Source organism: Achroia grisella, unplaced genomic scaffold, assembly GCF_030625045.1.
Source record: "Achroia grisella isolate CSIRO2021 unplaced genomic scaffold, CSIRO_AGI_Agris_v1 utg1173, whole genome shotgun sequence".
In the NCBI taxonomy this organism is placed as follows: Eukaryota; Metazoa; Arthropoda; class Insecta; order Lepidoptera; family Pyralidae; genus Achroia; species Achroia grisella.
Genome location: NW_026712589.1, coordinates 1,391,013 through 1,408,886, shown reverse-complemented (window position 1 = coordinate 1,408,886; position 17,874 = coordinate 1,391,013). Strand labels below are relative to the sequence as shown.

Sequence of the window (17,874 nt, the reverse complement as noted above, 5' to 3'; positions counted from 1 at the left end):
ATATGTATAAAATGAAATAAAAGAGACCGCTCTGTACCAATACTAACATAAAAAATACGAGAAAAGAAAGAGAAGCTTTAAAAAAGAAAGGAGTGCATCTACCCCCACCTCCGATCGCCCCCACCGCGTCGGGCCGCCCCTGCGGCGGGCGCCACCCACCGCACCGCAAAAATCGAGAGCGTCGACGGCGGCGCGGGGTCAAACGGCGACGCGAGCGTGAAAAGAAGGAGCGGTGTGCGAGCACGACGCACACCAGTGGAAGTGTGCGTGTGCGCGCGAGTGGGACGGCCGACGAGGGAGCGAGACGGCGGCGCCAATTACTATCACCTGGCGGGCTGCTACCGCATTACCCACTGCCGCCGCGCGCGCGACCACGCGCCCGCTGCACCACGCGGCTCGCTCCGCTCTTGTGACTCCGACTCTGCACTTCAATCGATATTCGCACCGCCGCGTCCGCTACCGTCGCGAGTGCATCCCGTTACCCTAATCACAGCTTTACGCGTCTCCTCGGGGATGCACCGTGGACAACTTTGCCCCGTGTGGTAGTGCCGCCGCGCAACATGCAACTGTGAAGTGTGTGCGGACTGTGACACAAACATTACGCGGAACGTGCTTATTTACAAGTTTATTGTCAAGTTGTCATTGTGAACGATGACGTCCCAATTCGCCTTCAGGGGATCTCCACCGAATCAGGTAAATACATTAAACTTGAAAACTTCCTTCTAATTTGCCGAGTCAATATTTACTTGGTAACTAGTAATTTGTAAAACTTTTGCAGAGCGATCTAAGTAACTTTTAATAACAATGTAACTTATCTGTCCGATTTAACGAACTGTCTCCAAAGTAAAGTGGTATATTTATGTGTTTACTTGACATAAAACACACTGGATTCGTAAACACAGCAAGAAAAGAATGATCTTTTAATATCAAATTCACTTAATATCGAGTTAAATACAATTTATTTTAGATTTTACACATTCACACAACAATGAAACTTGTCTCGCTCGTATATTTGCAATATTATTTTTAAATTCAATTAAAGTTATAGTAGATTTTTATAAATCATTTTTGGACGAAAAATGTCACTAGATTATTTTTTTAATGTAAAATAATCGTTACTTAATATTTACGTGCACAATAAAATAAATAAGCCTATAGGTAGCCAGAAGAATTTAGGCCCGTAGGTACTATTTACTTTATATACCTAATTAGATTGATGGAATAAATCTTGAAGTTAAACGCGTAAACACTCATTTTCACTCATTATTTATTAAATTGACACATTTACAGATTTATACCAAAAATAAAATTTACCATATTGTAATCAATTACCTTATCAAAATTATTTTTAGTCTATAATTTTTTTAGCTCAATAAATAAAAATTGTTAAAAATTTTCTATCATGACCGTGAAGGTAGGTCGTGCCGTTTTATTTTTTTTAAGGAATAAATTCGTTTGTATCATATGAATAAATACGTAATATTTACAATGCAACACTTATTTTACTTAAATTACAACAAATTCGGAATATAATAGATTAATAATAATAATAATAAGAGATATGATAGGTATGGGTACCCGTATTTTATTTAGTTACAACAAATTTTAGTTCCATTCGATTTTTAAACCATAACGCTTCATACATTTGTTACATAACGAAAATAAAAATTTTTTTGTTCATTAACAATGAAATATTGTTTATTACATACAGTGTAACACTAAATAGTTATTGATGCATATCACAGTTCGTAACAAGTCAGGATGGCCATTAATTATAAGAGTGAATAATTTAATGTGTAGGTAATGTACCTATATGTACAAAACCACGCACATGCAATGTAATGTTACTATTTTGTTACATTACATCTACATGTTCGTTACATTACATGTAGGTACATGTTTACGATTAGCAGACATTAGTAATTTAACATACATTTTCGTTTGTAATGTAACATATAACATCTCAGAATGTTGCATTACATTACAATTTTTACATGACTTAATACTTTTAAATGTAGCAAACTTCCGCTTAGAAAATAGTAATTTTACAGAATGTAATGTTATTTTAAGTATTTAATTACATTTGGTTAATACAGATTTTTAATGAGTATTCTCATATATGAGGGATGGAAGTGAATCATTTTATTTATTGGGTGTAGTTGATATTCATATCACAATGTTAGGTTTACACGCCGGAAACTGTGAACAAAATGGGAGTCGACACTGCATACCCACTTCAATTTCATTACTTGTTTAGTACTAAATAATAATGTAGTGTGTAGTATGTAATAGCCCACAGAAATTTCTATTTGCCTTATGGTTAGAGAGAAAATGCCTTATGGTGCTAAGTCTGCCATCATTTATTTGTGTTAAATTTAACACATAAATAATTTTATGCTGCGATATATCTTTTATTTCTCTCTATCCATTGGGAATTGTTTAGGCAGTGAATTATAATATAATTTTGTTATTGACTAATTGTACAATAACATAGATGGATGTAGGTAGGCGTATATTAACTACCTACCTAATTCAATGATCATAATTATAGGTGTTAGTTAAATAAATCTGAGAATGTTCCGGTTTGTATGTTCAGTTAATATGAATACATTTTGTTAAATATATATGTTTATTTAAGTATATTATATGTTTACATACAAATTATAATAATAATAAAAATAGACCCGAAGTGTGACAGTCTATGAAAACCAACAAAATATAATTTAAATAAACTGTCTTACTTATGATTTCGTATAAACTAAACTAGTTAGAAATAGAAATAATCTTTATTCAAATAAACACATTACAGCACTTTTGAATAGTCATATTTTGATTTTAACACTCATTCGGAATGCAGATTCATCACAAGAAGAATAAGCAAGAAACTTGTATGTTGCTCTTTTTAATAGATGTTTTTTTATATAAATAATTACAGTGTAACAAGTAAGAGGCATGCGATATTCAACATAGAAATCGCTACGCACTCATTATTAGTGTAATTAGATAATATTGTCAGTGCTATGGATTTAAAGTTTTTCTATGAAAACATTATTATGGTTAACGAATTCTTCAATTTTATAGTAAGCTTTTTTGCAAGGGAACTGTTTTATTTGACATTTAAATCTTTGTTCTGGCAGATTTATAACAGACTCTGGTTAATTATTTAACTATACATATAGAAAGAGAATAAACTACAGAAGTTAAATCCATTGTAATTAAATAAATATTGGAATCCGGGTATTATATGGTGGTTGTATGGTTTATATGGTGATTTTCACATGCAGATTGAGTTGATATAGTACCTTATCTATATTATCTACATATAGACGACCTCAGTGGTCTAGCGGTTTAGCACACCGCTTTACGACCGATGGTCGCAGGTTCGATTCCTCGCACGGCACAAACATTTGTATTCATGATTATGATTGTTTGTATCGGTCTGGGCATTTTCTATGTATAATATGTATGTATTTACAAAAAAAAACTATGTATATGTATCAGTTATCTAGTACCCATAACACAAGCTTTAACTAGCTTAACTTGGGTCTAGATGGCGCTGTGTGAATTGTCCTGAGATTATTATTATTATTTTATATATGTATCTAATATTTCTAGTCATGGAGCTATTATACAGTAGAAGAAATAGAGAAGAAGAGATTATTACTAATAGGATATTCTATAACTAATAATCCCTCCTCCAGCAAAAGAATATTATCAAGTTACATTTATTACAAACTAGCTACTTACCCCGGCTTCGCACGCGTGTACATGTATTATATATATAAAACATCCTCTAGAATCAGTCTATCTATTAAAAAAAACCGCGTCAAAATCCGTTGCGTAGTTATAAAGATTTAAACATACATAGGGACAGACAGCGATAGCGACTTTATGTTATTCTGTGTAGGTGATTCGTGTAGCTAGCGGAAGTGCCTAATACTTATAAAAGAGGTGGAAATAAACTACCATTTACCACCGCCTACCATCCCCGTTTCAGATTATTTTTTTAATTAGGTATAGTTATTACATTAATTGTCGTAGATAGTGTGAGTACCTAATATGTACTTATAAAAGACGTGGAGATAAAATTCGGAATGGGGTTCTATTGTCCCCCTCTCAGATTGAGATAAAGTATAGCCCGTGTCGCTTCTTATGATAATATCTATCTTTACGTCAAAATTGATTAAGATCCGTTCAGCCGTTCAATCGTGGAAATGTAGGTAGTATAAGTATGGATATTACTTGATCGAATTTAAAATAGTTTTAATAATAATAATAATAATCTTAAGACAATTCACACAGCGCCATCTAGACCCAAGTTAAGCCAGCTAAAGCTTGTGTTACGGGTACTAGATAACTGATACAAGTACATAGATATTTTTTTTTCGTAAATACATACATATTATACATAGAAAACACCCCGATACAAGCAATCATACTCATGAATACAAATGTTTGTGCCGTGCGAGGAATCGAACCTGCGACCATCGGACGTAAAGCGGTGTGCTAAACCGCTAGACCACCGAGGTTTTGTTGAGATATAATCTATTGAGAGAGAATAGTTTTAACTTCTCTTCTTCTACTCTTCTCTCTATCTCCCAAGTGACGGTGGATGTAATTACCATACAATTCTAGATATGCATAGATATATATATTATCGTTTTGTATGAACATAGTTATTATTTTGGACTCAAGCACTTTCTATCTACTTGGCAATTAGCTAAGTTTATTTTAAAGTAGGTTTATAGATAGATAGATAAAAATCTTTATTCGTATCCCGATAACAAAGAGAGTACAAACAAAATTCAAATAACACATAAGAATAGTAAATAATTATAAAAAAGACAACACATAACACTTTATTATATTACTGGTTGCTGGACAAGTGTTTTTATGACATCAAAGAATATTTATGTGATGATTGTTGACTTTTTTTTATTTATTTTCTTTTATTACTATATAATTAGAATGGTACATAAGACATTAATTTTAAATTATAATATTATAGATTATTCCATTTTAATATACCCAAAATTTGCATGCCCGTAAATTGGGGCAATTAAACAGTTGCCAATAATATTATTACATGGACATATTATAATATCTAACTGTATAATACGCAAATAAATAAATAAATTTCATTTAACTTATACATAAATGAAACATAAAATAAAGTTTATTAAATAAATAAAAACACAATCGCTATTTTCATATCATATGATTTATTATCTAAAATGAAAATTAGCTAAAATGAATTTAAAATTAAAACCATAAAGTTGATTTTTCAAAATGTTGCGTCTTTTGTTGTTTAAATAATAACCCTGGGCGATACACACAGCGCCATCTAGATCCAAGTATAGAAGAGTTTGTGTTATGGGTACTATACAAGTGATTGAAATACTTAAATACGCTTTATTATTTCGTAAATACATACATAATATATATAGAAAATATCCAGACCAATGCAAGCAATCATACTCATGAATATGTTTTTACTGTGCGAGGAATTGAACGTGCGAATGTCGGAAGAAAGACTGTTCTAAAGAGCTAGACTACCGAGCCATTTATACAATATGTGTTGTTTTATGTGTGTACAATATAGTTTCTTTTTCAAATTAAATAATAAGTTATACTTTACCGTTCGCTCATACAATCTAATTCTTTAAATAATTTCTCAATTTAAATCTTTACGCAGCAGGCTATGTTACATACTAGTTGTACTCGCGACTTCGTTCGCATGGAGTTAACCTTATTTTTCTAAAATAAAATTAGCCTAAGTAACTCATTACAACAGCTACCTGCCAAAAGAAGTCCAGTCAAAATCGGTCCAGCCATTTCAGAGATTAGCCGGAACAAACAGACAGACAGACAAAAATTGTAAAAAATATTATTTAGGTGTATGTACCGTATTTATATTCATATGCATAGTAAAAAACGGTTATTTCAATATTACAAACAGACACTCCAATTTCATTTATGTGTATAGATAACATATTTAGCTAGTTTCGGAGTTAAGGAACAAGTATAATTAAACTACATTATCTTAACCATCAATCAATTGGATATAAATGTTAATAATGAACACGAGGTAAACTCATACATCACATGTAAAAAAAACATTCCTGTCCTGCCACAACTTAATTAAATTAACCACAATTATATGTTACTTATAATTGGACTGCATACTTTATTTTTCTGTTCTTTTGGCTCTGGCGTTTTGTGTTGCCATTAGTCAAACTGCATACTTCCTAATATATATTACTTAGTTAATTAGAATAAACAAACATAAAAGGCGATTTATTTTTATTGGAAAATGATGATGAACGGTAGGGAAAAAAAAAATTTACGTTTATAAGCGGCTATAATGTCCTACATGAACAAATGATTTTTGAATTTGAATCTTCTGTAGTCAATAAATAGGACTGACATTGTAATATCTTCATTTATGACTTGTAAGACTAACATTAATACTGATTAAGTTTCTTATATATATGTGCTACATACATTTCTTCTCAACAGATGAAACAAGACAAGCCAAAATAGTAACAAATTTTACGTATTATTGATACGAGTTTTTTTAGTTAATTAATAATAGAAATATGAAGACCTATATAAATACTTTTTACTTGATTTTGTCTATGGTATATTAGTTAAAAAAATTTAATAAGTATAGATAACTGAAGCAGTTAGCGTAATCTTGTTGTGTATAAAAATAACGCGCAATAAGTGTCTGAAAAGATCTTATATGAATGATAACCAATATACTAGTATATTCCCGTAATGTACAAATATAGTATGAAAGAATGTATACCAATATTTTAAACCTTACTATGACATTAATTTTACTTAACAAATATATAGTCAATAAGAAAGTCTAATGTTTATGTAAGCGATCTATTTGTATAGAGACTTTCAGTGAAGTCAATCTCTAATCAAAACAAATCAAAAATCATCTATTCATATAGGATATTTTAGTTGTTTCTGAACGTAAAATTTTTACATTAATATTTTACCCTACAGTCCAGTTCAGTATATAGACTCAATTGAGAAGAGTTGGCAAGAATCTCAACAGATTTTTTTAACACAGTCTATATATTTTGTGTTCTCATGTAGGTATATATGTCTAACACTAACTCTATATATATATATATAAATAACTGTAGAATTGTATAAGGAGTATATAAAGTTGATTTGCCAGTTATAGTTATTTAGTATGCATTTTTTTAATTTTTTGGACTACTCTAATGCTATTGGCCGCAGCTGACCTTTACAGCATCACCGGACGATAGGGGGCGAGTGCAGATGGCACTCCAAACCCGCGGAAGGACTTATGGAGCGGCTGAAGGCCAACTCCCGCCTGATGGATACGACATTAGTCTGAGGGCACCACTAGGGATTCGAACCTCGGCTCAGGCCGTCGTAACATCGATTCCCGTTTGAATTGGACGGGAGATCAATCGGAGTTGATCTATGGATGTTTATAAACTCCATCTGGATACTATAGGTACAAACAATAATATTTACAGTAGACAGTCTACTCTATAGGTATTCAAAGTTGTCAATAAGTCTGTATATACCTGAGATAACATATCAGACTGAGGACATCAAACTTCGACCTAGAGGTCAGTGGACCATTCCGACTTGGTCGGGCAGTATTCGAAAAATTACATCATATACACGACTCCATATGATAAACGTAAGGAGAAAATACTAAAGTCTTTGACATTACTGGCAGTGATAAGTTGCTTTTAAGTTAAATTGAAGAATTAGTTAACGATAATAATATTTATATAGAAAAACATAAAATCCATAGCGCTGACAATATTATCTAATTGCACTAATAATGAGTGCGTAGCGATTCTTATGTTGATTATCGCATGCCTCTTACTTGTTATACTGTAATTATTTATATAAAAAGAAACATCTATTCAAAAGAACAACTCTCAAGTTTCTTGCTCATAATTCTTGTAATGAATCTGCGTTCCGAATGAGTGGTAGAATCAAAATATGACAATTCAAAAGTGCTTGTAATGAGTTTATTTCAATAAAGATTATTCCTATTTCAATTTATAATTGTATTTAACTGGTTGTTAGGAACTGTTTTATCAACCTTTTTTATTGTCTACATTTTTTAGGTAACTATATTGTTTTACATGTGACATAAGTAAGTCATTACAATATTCTGCTATACAGATGCCGTTTTCTTCGCTCGGTATCTTTATCTCTTTCCTTCCACTGGTAGTAGTAGTAGGACTATAGTAGGTCAGTTTTATTATTTATTTACTTCAAAGATGCAGTATCATTGAAGTGTAAGTAATATAAGGCTCTAGTTTTAATATCTGCTAGAAGATTACTCACGCTGCTTATTTGGGCTGCGCACATAGCTTGTAAAAACAACAGCCTATTAACAAGAGGTTCTTATAGTCATATCATTCCTGATCATCTGGATGAATGGCGGTCTTCCACAGTGCGGTTTTCTAGAAACTTTTTGCCTCGCACAACCACATTATGGAATCACCTTCCAGCAATGGTATTTCCGAACCGGTACGATATTGAAACCTTCAAGAGAAGAGCTTATTCCTTTTTAAAAGGCCGACAACGTACTTGCAATTCCCCTGGTGTTGCGGGTGCTCATGGGCGGCGGTAATCACTTACCATCAGGTGAGCCGCAGGCTCGTTTGTCCCCTATGTTATAAAAAAAAAAATATAGTTCGAGAAGATGAAGTATTTACTGTTATTCTATGGAAGGAGAGTTATATGTGAGGAGGTGATGATTGTGTTCATCGTGATGATGAAATGATATTTGGCTACTATGCACGCAGGTAGACTATCACAGATTTATGAAAGACTAAGAAGGCACTGTTCTCTTAACTTCTAATGATAATTTCATCGGGCATTCCTTTAAGGATTCCAGAGGGAATTGTGGAAGATCACCTCATAAGAAACTGATAGCAATAGTGGCTTTATACAGCGTGATCCCGAATCATATAGTCAATACCGACATTATTAAATTCGAACTCAATTCCAGAATCAATAAGTCAATTTTCTATAACATGTTATCTGTTTATAGAAATTAATTTTGTATAAGTTCTACTAGATATATCATCAATAAATAATCTGGATAATACTTTGTCCACATTAAACAATATTATTCCAAGTATCTACTATCATAGATGGAAAAGCGTACTTAATTCAACGAAATCTCTCATAACTTCATTGTAAAAGCTCCAATATTATCTATGGAGTGCATGTGATTTCATTAATAAGTTATTTAGTTCTGACACCCTTATTTGTTATCTGATAGTCGTTTATTAAATTTCATGACTGTCCCGTTAATATTGGGTTTGTTAGAGTTATCTGTCAATTTATTTAGTTTAGTAAAGCCGTAATTAAAATGGTGGACGGTAAGACCAATGTAATATATAGATAATAATAATGAAGTGAATGGTCAGCGATGTGCGTGTCGAACGGTCTACTTTCGCTATCTGCTTGATAAGACCAGTATATGAGGGAAGGACGCACTCCCCTATTACGAGGATATTCATCCTCGTTAGTTTTTCAGTTCGACGATTTCAGGTGAGAGTTTTATTGACGGTTTTAATGTATTAATATGGAACGGTGCAGCCGATTTCTTTAATGGTAGGTACTACATATAGCGTAAAGTTAGTGAAGTCTATCCTTAGTTTATCTTGGTTAGCTCACAAGGAATTTAACATGACGATTTTAAGGATGATCTTGAAACCTTCAAGAATAGACGACTTCGGTGGTATAGCGGTCTAGCACACCACTTTACATCCGATGGTCGCGGGTTCGATTCCTCGCACGGCACAAACATTTGTATTCATGAGTATGATTGTTTGTATCGGTCTGGGTGTTTTCTATGTATAATATGTGTGTATTTACGAAAAAAGAAATCTATGTATTTGTTTCTAGTATCTAGTACCTAGTACCTATAACACAAGCTTCAGCTAGCGTAACTTGGGTCTAGTCTAGTGAATTGTCCTGAGATTATTATTATTATTATAGATTATTCCTATTTAAAACGCCAAGGCATTTGCAATTCGACAGTTAGTTGACAGACAGTTGCCGTAGCTCAACAAGTTACCAGTAATAACTGATTACCAATTTGAACTCTCTGCCAAAGATACAGATAACTTTTTACCTTCAATTAATATTACAATATATTTACCGTAATTAATAAAGTACCTATTATTATTTTGTTATCGCTACAGATTTCTGACCTACTATTATGATTACTGTTTGTAAGTACAGGCTTTATTTCGTACCGCAGTTTTTATTCCATATTAAAAACTGCCATAAAGTTTACCCTTAAACACACTTAGTTAATAGGAATGCCAAGTTTTTTTATGCCCGGGTCCCATTGCCTTCATGGTACGTTTTTATTTAAATAGCAATTAAGTACAAGAATGGGCTGTAAACGTTTATGCAGAGCTGTATCGTACACTTTAAGAGCTCTCAGTTCCACCGAACAGCGGATCGCATCATTTTACTCGAGCAAATAAAATGTTTAAGCGCATACTTCATTTGGGCTGAATTACGTCCTATGGTTTTGTCCAGCAATCAGCGTGAAGTGATCACCATTAGTGTAACCTTTACGTTGCTTTCTCTGAGTACTGTCATACACAACGATTATAGCATTGATTTTAGTTATTTGCGTAGTTTTACCAAAAAATATTCTTGTTATTTATAGTCTCAAGGTAGATAGTTAATAAGTAAAAGAAAACATTTTAATACATTTTTAGTAAGACCAGCCCCGTTCACGAGTATGACGAATATCGTCATACTCGTGAACGGGTGTCTGCAAGTTGAATTATCTTTATTTAGTGAAAATTTATGTAATTTAATGTCATTTGCTGACTGTCGATTTATGCCTACAATGGCATTAGGAAAGAAATTTCTTTCGGCAGTTTCTTGTCAGTTTTTCTTGTCTTGAACTATTAGAACGGTAGAGCTAATATACCTTCATGAAAGACATTCTGATTAATTATCATAAATGGTTTTTAATAAAAACAGGTAGCAAATTACAAAGCACTGTTCCCGGCTCAGTAAGGACCAGAATAGCGCAGGCTGGAAAATCGTTCAGTTCAATTTGATTAAATATCCGTATTGAGGCGGTTGGATTCAGCTCTGAAGATGGACCCAATTAGTCAATAGCGCAAAATGCTCATTTGGATATAATTGAAGCAAATTGCATTGGAGTTCAATACAGAAGGAATTCATGGTCTCAACCAATCAGCGGTATGAATGCAATCGAATTGACTTTAGAAATTGGATCACAAATAATGTCATTTGTAGAAGCTATTAGGCTTCGACGTTTACCTAACTGAACTTTATAAATAATATCTTATATATAAAATTCTCGTGTCACAGTTTTCGTTCCCATACTCCTCCGAAACGGTTTGACCGATTCTCATGAAATTTTGTGAGCGTATTGAGTAGGTCTGAGAATCGGCCAATATCTATTTTTCATCCCCCTAAATGTTAGGGGTAGACCCCCCTAATTTTATTCTTATTTAAGGCAAAACGTCAGCTAGTTTTAATGTGTAATTTTAGAAATAGTAGCTTAATAGTCATTACCTGTTTCTTCCTTATCCCATTTATTTGTGGTCGGCGTAATATGTTTTTCTCTTCCATTCATCCCTGTTCGCAGTCATCTCGTTATTCACTCCCTTTCTTATCGTATCATCTTTCACACAGTCTATCCATCTCTTTTTTGGCCTTCCTCTGCCATTATAACCAAATAGTCGCTTAATAGTGTTTTAATATAAATCCTATTTTAATACTAGCTGACCTGACAAATGATGCTATGCTATTAATTTATATAGCATAGCATAATTTGTCAGGTCATTTAATAAGGTCAGGTCATAATGCAATTAATAAAACAGGTGGTAGGACGCCAAATTTAGAAGCATATATATTTCTAATGCCACATAATAAAAATGAAATTGTAAACATTTTAGTCCAAAAATAAAAATTTTTGATAGACTATCCTTATGACTTAGGATAAAAGGTATAAAAGAAAGATAACAATCTATTCTTAGGCCTACTGAGATACACAAATCGAAATCGGTTAAGCCGTTTTACAGTGATAGTTGCTATACTTCTCCGACAGAATTATATCTAGAATTACATAAATTTCTTCTTTTATTTTTTTTTTCTTTTCTTCTTAGTATATAATACTTGGTGTATTATAAACTAAAGAAGGAAAGAATATATAAATGCAACTCTTCAATTTAAACAGTTCAAGTATTGATCTCATATAAAACAAATTAGCTGAATATAAATTATTTTTTTAATATTATTTCTCTCTTTCTATAGGTAGATAAAGTAGAAATAGTTGTTCAAAATTGTATTTACATTTATTAAAAGAGATCAAAGTACGATAGGACTCATGTAAATAAAAAAACTGAAAGTAGTTTAAAATATAAAAGATTTAAAATGTATATAAAACAAATCTATGCAAACACAGTATTTCCTTGAGTCACATGTTTGCAGCGTAAGTAATATTGCCTCTATTCTCTCTCACATTTCCACTCGCACACTGAATTATTATGTTCTTATAAAATTCATGTACGAATTTTGAGCTGAACGTTGCTCGCAAGGGGTCTAAATTGAATTACGTTAGGTAGCCATTTTTATAGCAACACCATCCACAATGGTGTCATACATAATGTAGGCAAGGGTTGCTTTGTAAACACCGGTTTAGTGAATTGTGTACTTTCATTCCCTTACAAATACGTTGTTCAATTTTAAATAAGTTCCTCAACGTGAACATGGAGTCGCCGTGGCTTAGTCATTTAGCCGACTGTCGTCCCGAAAGTTGTGTGTTCAACTCAATCCGATGCCAAAACACTTTGAGTATCAGCTAGAAATATTCTAGAAGATTCTTCTATGCTGTCGTTTATCCGAGAGACACCAGTAGATTCCCCTCTTTGACATTAGATTCATGTGAACATATATTACGACGTCGACCACATTTGTCGGGCTCGGTGGTCTATCGGTTGATCATATCGCTTGGCGTTCGGTGGTCGCGGATTCGATTCCACGAACGGTACAAACATTTGTATTCATGACTACTATACACTGGCTTGTATCGGTCTGGGTGTTTTCTATGTACAATGTATGTATTTACGAAATAAAACTATTAATGTATTTGTATCAGTTGTCCAGTACCCATAACACAAGCTTTAGCTTAACTTGGGTCTACATGGCGCTGTGTGACTTGTCCTGATATTATTATTATTATTACATGTCTTACTTACACTTTACCAAAGATATGTCAAGTGTGTTATACACTATGACATTGATATTTGACTGTTAATTCGACTACATCATCTAGGTTTTTTTCGAACTATTCCAATACTGTTGCCCTCAGCTGGCTTGTGCAGCTTCCCCGAACAATAGAGCTGAGTGCAGATGACATAGAGTGTCATCGTATAGTGACGTCTAATCCCGCGGGAGGACTTAATTGTTGCAGGCCATCCTCTTGCCTGATAGATACGACTGATCTGACGACACTGCTAGAGGAATAGACCGTAATTTCGGTACTCGATCGGATCATCTAAGACATTGTAAAGTCTGGTCTGTTCTTATCACTACAACTGATTTAATCTTATTCTGTATTTATATTTGATTCTAATAAATTAGTGCTGGTTGGTAATTTGTACTCACACGTTACAACTTGTGAAAAAATGTGAACTTACAAGGAATATTTAGAAGAGCAACACACAAGTTTCTTGCTCGTTCGTCTTGTGATGAGACAGCGTTCCGAAGGAGCGGTAGATTAAAAAATATGTTTGGACTATTCAAAAGTGCTTAAATTAAGTTTATTTGAATAAAGAATTTTCTATTCTATTCTATTGATCATAAAAATATGCACTGTAACATTTTTTATATCACTACATAAGTGCATAGATCTCGTTCGAACAAAAAGGTCGAGTTATATGATAATTATAGTTGTAATAAAAAACAAACTTGTTTTCACCTCTGTAATAACAGAATGTCTTTGACTGTATATATATTATCTGACCGGTTGTGTACCTATATTAATACTTACATTCTCATTTCACAAACAAGCTGGAACAAAAGCTGGTGTTGTTTTTATTTGGGTCATGCATTTCTCGTCAGACGTAGTGTAAGGTTGCGGATCAATTTAAAACGATGTTGACGAAGTACAAGCTACATAATTGAAGGTGAAGCTTTATACATACATACACACAGTTTTTATTATAATTAACAAATTTTTGTAAGATCAACGGCCTTTATTTTGAAAGTATTCTCTGCAGCCCACAGTTGAAAATGCAGAAATCTTCGAAAGCGGCTCTCTATAGCAGTTTTATATAAATATATCTAAATTAGTATATATCTACTATATATATATATTTAATATTGTTGGTCTTGAAAGGGTTATAGATACATACACCCAGTTTTTATTATAAATAACAAATTTTTGTAAAATCAACGGCCTTCATTCTGAAAGTATTCTGTTGAAAATCCAGAATTCTTCAAAAGCGATTCTCTACAGCACATTTATATAATTAAATTAGTAGATATATATTTTTTTCAATATTCTTGTTCTTGAAACGGTTAACTCGGTTTTCGTTAATTTTATTGCTAATATATAATAATAATAATATAATATTTATTTTTTGTACAAAAACAGTGACATAATCTATACATCTATACATATAAATAAAATTGCAGTGTCTGTTTGTAATATTGAAATAACCGTTTTTTACTGCATGCATATGAATATAAATACGGAATATACACCAAAAAACCACTTTTTAAAATTTTTGTCTGTCTGTCTGTCGTTCTGTTTGTTCCGGCTAATCTCTGAAATGGCTGAACCGATTTTAACGGGATTTTTTTTGGCAGGTAGCTGATGTAATAGGGAGTAATTTAGGCTACTTTTATTTTAGAAACATTATTTTATTTTAGAAAAATAAAGTATAATTCCACGCGGATGAAGTCGCGGGTACAGCTAGTACACAATATAATATGAATAGAAATTCTTACACGAGGAATCGAACCCAAGACCATCAGATGTAAGACGGTGTGCTCAACCGCTATACCACTGAGGTCTATTTTATACTGATATTAAAAGATTTTTACAAAATATAAATTTGTGTACTCACACACTTCTATACCTTTGTTTTTTTATTTTATTTCCTTACAAGTGTATTGAAAAACGACATATTGTTATATCTCGTTTTAACACACTCGGCTATATTACGGACCGAATATTATTTCGGATAAATAAATATTATCATTACACATTATAAAACAAAGTCGCTGTCGCTGTCTGTCCGTCCCTATGTATGCTTATATCTTTAAAACTGCGCAACGGATTACAATTTTTTACAATTTTTGTCTGTCTGTCTGTCTGTTCGTTCCGGCTAATCGCTGAAATGGCTGGAACAATTTTGACGGGACCATTATTGGCAGGTAGCAGATGTAATAAGGAGTAACTTAGGCTACTTTTATTTTAGAAAATAGAGTTAAATTCCACGCGGACGAAGTCGCGGGGCCAGCTAGTAGACTATAAATGTCATGTGGATGAAATCGCGGGCACAGCTAGAGTTATATATATCATGAATACTGAAGGTACAAACATGTTAATAAATGTATTTGTATGTACTTATTTTCTATGGAACACGCATGCACGATCGCCAAACACGTGAGGTATAAAGCAACACCAACTCATACATTTAACTACATATAATGAGGCATGAACGACCGTCATTTTTGCAGTTCGCATTCAGCCGTCGCTTTTCTGACCTCTTTCTTCGAACTGGTAATTTAACGTTTCATACTTTCTTTTTTTTTTTCCACTTTAATAAAACTCAATAATGAAAGAGCTGTGATTAAGTAAATGTTGCTCTGTCCAGCTATTGTTCTTCGTAATGAGGCTAATGTTACGCAAATGTATGTTCAAAGGTTATATGTAATGTGATATGTATTTGAAATTTGAACTTACCTCATCTAGTTTTTAGAGTTATTTAATAATATCTATATATGACATATAAATAAAATAAAATTGGAATGTCTGTCTGGAAAATTGTACAAACCGTTTTTTACTACAAATGTTTGTACCGGGCGAGGAATCGAACCCGCGACCAACGGACGTAAAGCGATGTACTAGACCGCTAGACCACCGAGGACGTCAAACTCTAATTCTGTATTTGAATATTAATTAATTTATTTTTGTAACTTTACATTCTAGTACTGTAAATATCCTTATACAATAAATGCAGAAATCACTTTATTTTTTCACGCTTCGTCTCATCAAAACATAATGAAATTCATGCAAATAGTAAGTGCAATGGTTGACTTTCATTCCCAGTCATTCAAGTAACTCGTAATAATAAAAATTAATTAATTTAATAATTTTAATAACTTCACGTGATTCTAATTGTCTTTTAACAAGATCTTAGTGGAGAGAGAGCCTTTGTCGGGAACCGTAAACTCCACATCTTATCGGTTCGGCTCTCAAAATCGCTCTCGAATTAACCTCTGCGCCTCTCCCTAATCAGATGGGTGAATGAAACGTTCATTTCTCAGAAACTTTAATTAATTTCTTGGAAATGAAGGGAGTGTACACGTGGTTAGTAAAAGTCTCTGGTTACGGAGGACGACGAAAATTGTGATAGTGTTACCCATATAATCGAGTTGTGGAACCGGATTTATATGCTCATGTGTGTGTATACACGCTTCGCAACCGAGACGAGGCTCAGCGGGATCGGGCCTTCGATTATAGATTTTCTCACCGCCCGCTAAAGTCAATTTTCGCGTAATCGCTCAATTAAGGTACGTCGAGAACAAAATCTTTTGCTTGCGTGTAATCACTGTTTTTATGAGTGTGTAAAGTTAACATGAATACGTACTATGGTCATATTTGTCTCCTTTTAGAGCAATGACAATGAAATACAAAATGTTCCAATTCATACCTGTTTGAGATTGCAAATAGCCATATAATTGCATTTAAAAATAAAATTATAAATTTCAAATTTGGAACGTCACGCGCATTGAACATCGATGTTATTTTGTTTTACCTTTTTACACTTCTCGAACATTCCGTGGCGTCACTACTAAGTATAATTCAGTGTACCTACAACATATTACAACCATTTTTTATTACATTAATACAACAAATTAAACTATGCAATATTCCTCCAGCGCACAATATCTCTTTTGTTTTCCTCCTTCCTTAATGCATTCATCAATATTTATAAAAGTTCTCCTATTTATTCCTTCTTAAAATGCATAAACTTATTAATTATTAGTTGTGCCCACAGTTTCACCGCGTGTATTTTATAGCCTATATATCATTCTGATGTATAAGCTATATTACTGTAAAGTTTTATCCAAATTCGTTCAGTAGTTTTTGCGTGAAAGAGTAATAAACATCCATTTAATACACACAAACTTTCGTGTTTATAATATTAAGATTTATATTGTTTGTATTTGATTTTCATCACTTCTTATTATCAACCCTGCATCTATATTCAATTGTGGTAATATTAGTATGTGTATAATCATTTTGGGTTGCTTCACCAGCGTTTAACATTTCTCATCATCATCATCATCATCATCCATTAAAAAAACACTCATATTGGCAGACAATCACTGTGTCATACGGTGGAAGCCACATTATTATAAAGATAAAGAAGAAAAAGAAGAATTATCGTGATGAGAAATAGAAATAGAAATAGAAATAATCTTTATTCAAATAAACTCATTACAAGCACTTTTGAATAGTCATATATTGATTCTACCACTCATTCGGAATGCAGATTCATCACAAGAAGAATGAGCAAGAAACTTGTGTGTTGCTAAATGTAATAATATATT

General features: G+C 32.9%; 1 protein-coding gene across 2 annotated transcripts in view; it reads left to right on the top strand.

Annotated features, from left to right (window-relative positions):
- The first annotated feature begins 286 nt into the window (after positions 1 to 286).
- LOC131851168 (homeobox protein caupolican) overlaps positions 287 to 17,874 on the top strand; it is a 90,078-nt gene continuing 72,490 nt past the window's right edge. The window contains exon 1 of one of the 2 annotated variants that reach the window (XM_059201618.1): positions 287 to 693. In XM_059201618.1, coding sequence (XP_059057601.1) covers positions 652 to 693 — 42 coding nt within the window. In that variant the 5' untranslated portion in view covers positions 287 to 651. The remainder of the gene's footprint in view (positions 694 to 17,874) is intronic. The other variant, XM_059201624.1, reaches the window with a different exon arrangement.